The sequence below is a fragment of the Cynara cardunculus genome, unplaced genomic scaffold, assembly GCF_001531365.2.
Source record: "Cynara cardunculus var. scolymus isolate 2C unplaced genomic scaffold, CcrdV1 Un_Scaffold_3518, whole genome shotgun sequence".
NCBI lineage: Eukaryota > Viridiplantae > Streptophyta > Magnoliopsida > Asterales > Asteraceae > Cynara > Cynara cardunculus.
This window is the reverse complement of record NW_020201512.1, coordinates 1-3,752: the sequence shown is the minus strand read 5'-3', so window position 1 is coordinate 3,752 and position 3,752 is coordinate 1. Positions and strand designations below refer to the sequence as shown.

Here is a 3,752-nt window from a genome sequence, read left to right as displayed (position 1 = left end):
TATTTGGGTGTCAAGCATATGCAAAAGTTGAACTGGTAAACCTCAAGAAGTTGGATGCAAGGTCAAGACCACTAGTACATCTTGGTTCCGAACCGGGTACAAAGGCCTATCGGCTATTTGACCTGACGACACAAAAGGTAATCGTGACTCGAGACGTTATTTTTAATGAAACCAAAGGGTGAGATTGGCATAAAGAAGCAAGAACCAACGATGAAGAACCGAGCTCGTTCATAGTACCATCGGATTGCTCAGAAGAAGAGGCGAACGACAACCAAGGAAACGATGTAAACATTGATCCAATTATTGAACTGATTGAATCGGATCACGAGTTTGAAGACAGAGCGAAAGTACAAGATAACGAACAACCAAGTCCAGTCAACAATAATGTGAACAATGTTCAAAACCAAAGGCCTACGAGACTAAGGAAACTTTCAACTCGATTGCAAGATTATGAGCTTGACCTTGATAACCTTGATGAACTTCTCCTAACAACCAATGACGAGCCGATATCGGTTGAAGAGGCGAAGAAAGAACCGGAGTGGGTCAAAGCCATGAATGTGGAGATCAGTTCGATAAACAAGAATAATACTTGGACTCTCGTGAACAAGCCTATGGGGGTGAAGCCAATCAGACTTAAATGGGTGTTCAAATTGAAGAAAAATGCAGATGGCACCATTAATAAATACAAGGCAAGGTTGGTTGCAAAAGGTTACGTGCAACAACCCGATATTGATTTTCAAGAAGTATTTGCTCTGGTAGCTCGAATCGAAACTATCTGACTTCTTATAGCCTTAGCCACAACTAATGGGTGGGAGCTTCACCACTTAGATGTTGAAATGGCTTTCTTGCATGGAAATTGAAGGAAACCGTTTACGTATCGCAACCGGAAGGCTACATAAAGAAAGGCAACGAGCATAAAGTGTATCGCCTTACGAAAGCACTATATGGCTTAAGACAAGCACCTCGAGCATGGAACACGAAGCTTGACGGAATTTTGAAGAGCATAAAATTTCAAAAGTGCATGAAAGAACCATTTGTACCGGAAAAACGAAGGAGCCAACTTGTTGATTTTGGCAATTTATGTTGATGATTTATTTGTCACATGTACAAATTTGAACATGATCAAAAGGTTCAAATTAGAGATGTCCAAGAGATTTGAGATGTCGGATCTTGGAAGATTAACTTACTACCTGGGCACTGAAGTTAAACAAGAAGAATCGGGGATTACTATAAACCAAGAAGCGTATGCTCGACGCATTCTAAAAGAAGTTTGTTTAAATGATTGCAATTCGACCCACATTCCAATGGAACCGGGAAATAAGTTGTCGAAGGCCGAAGACGAACCCGAAATCGACCTGACACAATATCGAAAGGTGGTAGGATGCCTTAGATATCTCTTGCACACAAGACCCGATATGGCATATGCGGTAGGAGTTGCTAGCTGATACATGCAAAGTCCAAGTGTAACAACCCTCACATCTCAAATACATATAATTCACATCATCATTCTGTAACAACCCTCACATCTCAAATACATATAATTCACATCATCATTCTCATAATACTAAAATAGTATCATTACAAAACATGAACTATCAAAATGTATCTTTAATACATATGCATAGCAAGCTAATATCAACAATTAGACTTTTCCCTTGCCTTTATCTTTCAGAGCACGCTGTCCTGCAAAACAGGTTAATCCAACATCTGAGCGTTAGACCAAAAGGTCTAGTGAGTGTATAATCTCATACAACAATATATATTCCAAACATTCAGTTTAGAATCAAACCTGTTCCGAAACATAAATATATTTATGTTTCTTGCGGATTACACCGCCATCTCATTCTCATATCTCTTTCTCACTCGCGGTTACACTGCCAGTATATCACTCTCGCGGTTATACCGCCATCTCACTCGCAGTTACACTGCCTATTATATCACTCTCGCGGTTACACCGCCATCTCACTCGCAATTACACTGCCCATTATATCACTCTCGCGGTTACACCGCCATCTCACTCGCAGTTTACACTGCTCATATCACCCTCGCGGCTACATCGCCTTTTCACACGCAGTTTACACTTCTCATATCACTCTCGCGGTTACACCGCCTTCTCACACGCAGTTTACACTGCTCATATCACTCTCGCGGTTACACCGCCTTCTCACACGCAGTTTACACTGCTCATATCACTCTCGCAGTTACACCGCCCATATCACTCTCGCGGTTACACCGCCATCTCACTCGCAGTTACACTGCTCATATCACTCTCGCGGTTACACCGCCATCTCACTCACAGTTACACTGCTCATATCACTCTCGCGGTTACACCGCCTTCTCACACGCAGTTTACACTGCTCATATCATTTAAAAATATTTCCAAAACATTCTCTTTTCATCCGGATTAGAAGTCCAGTCAAACCTGTCCGGATTAGAAGTCCGGTCAAAACACTTTGAAAATAAACCAACTCCCTTGTCCGGGTTAGCAATCCGGTCATTATAAACATGAAAATATAACATTCTTGTCCGGTTTACAAGTCCGGTCAATACTTCAATTATATCGTTGTCCGGTTTAGAGTAAACCGGACGATATACCGTTCACCCTTTGTCCGGTTTAGAGTATACCAGACAACACATCATTTAACCTTGTGACCGGTTTAAATTATACCGGTCACCCCTTAGCCGGTTTATAGACTTAAACGTTTTCTCACAAGCGGTTTAGAAGTAAACCGATCACCACATGACCGGTTTAGATGATATCCGGTCACCTCTTGGCCGGTTTAGATAATATACCGGTTACCACTTGGCCGGTTTAGTTATCCGGATTACAATCCGGACAACACTTGTACGGTTTAATCAAGAACATTCATAAAATGCTATAAAATTCAATATAACCAGTTCCNACTGCTCATATCACTCTCGCGGTTACACCACCATCTCCCACGCAGTTTATACTGCTCATATCACTCTCGCGTTTACACCGCCATCTCACACGCAGTTTATACTGCTCATATCACTCTCGCGGTTACACCGCCATCTCACACTCAGTTTATACTGCTCATATCATAAATATTTCCAAAACATTCTCTTTTTCATCCGGATTAGAAGTCCAGTCAAACCTGTCCGGATTAGAAGTCCGGTCAAAACACTGAAAATAAACCAACTCCCTTGTCCGGTTTAGCAATCCAGTCATTAAAAACATGAAAATATAACATTCTTGTCCGGTTTACAAGTCCGGTCAATACTTCAATTATATCGTTGTCCGGTTTAGATTAAACTGGATGATATACCGTTCACCCTTTGTCCGGTTTAGAGTATACCGGACAACACATCATTTAACCTTTTGACCGGTTTAAATTATACTGGTCACCCCTTAGCCGGTTTATAGACTTAAACCTTTTCTCACAAGCGGTTTAGAAGTATACCKATCRCCACATGACCGGTTTAGATGATATMCGGTCACCTCTTGGCCRGTTTAGATAATATACCGGTTACCWYTTGGCCGGTTTAGTTATCCRGATTACAATCCGGASAACACTTGTACGGTTTAATCAAGAACATTCATAAAATGCTATAAAATTCAATATAWCCAGTTCCAAATGCTTATCAATMTGTATGAAAGMAATTCATATCCAAAGCTCTTAATACACTCACCTTTACAAATTGAGAATCAAAGCTTTTGTTATCTCCTTCTCCTTGCTGTGCAATTCAACTTCTTCAGAGAAACTTTTCTATATATGGAATGTGTGTGT

General features: G+C 40.9%; 1 protein-coding gene across 1 annotated transcript; it reads left to right on the top strand.

The window, feature by feature from the left end:
- The first annotated feature begins 1,142 nt into the window (after positions 1-1,142).
- LOC112503673 (uncharacterized mitochondrial protein AtMg00810-like) lies at positions 1,143-1,445 on the top strand. The gene has a single exon (XM_025107664.1). It carries the CDS (start codon positions 1,143-1,145, stop codon positions 1,443-1,445), a length of 303 nt encoding a protein of 100 aa, XP_024963432.1.
- Positions 1,446-3,752: the final 2,307 nt, after the last annotated feature.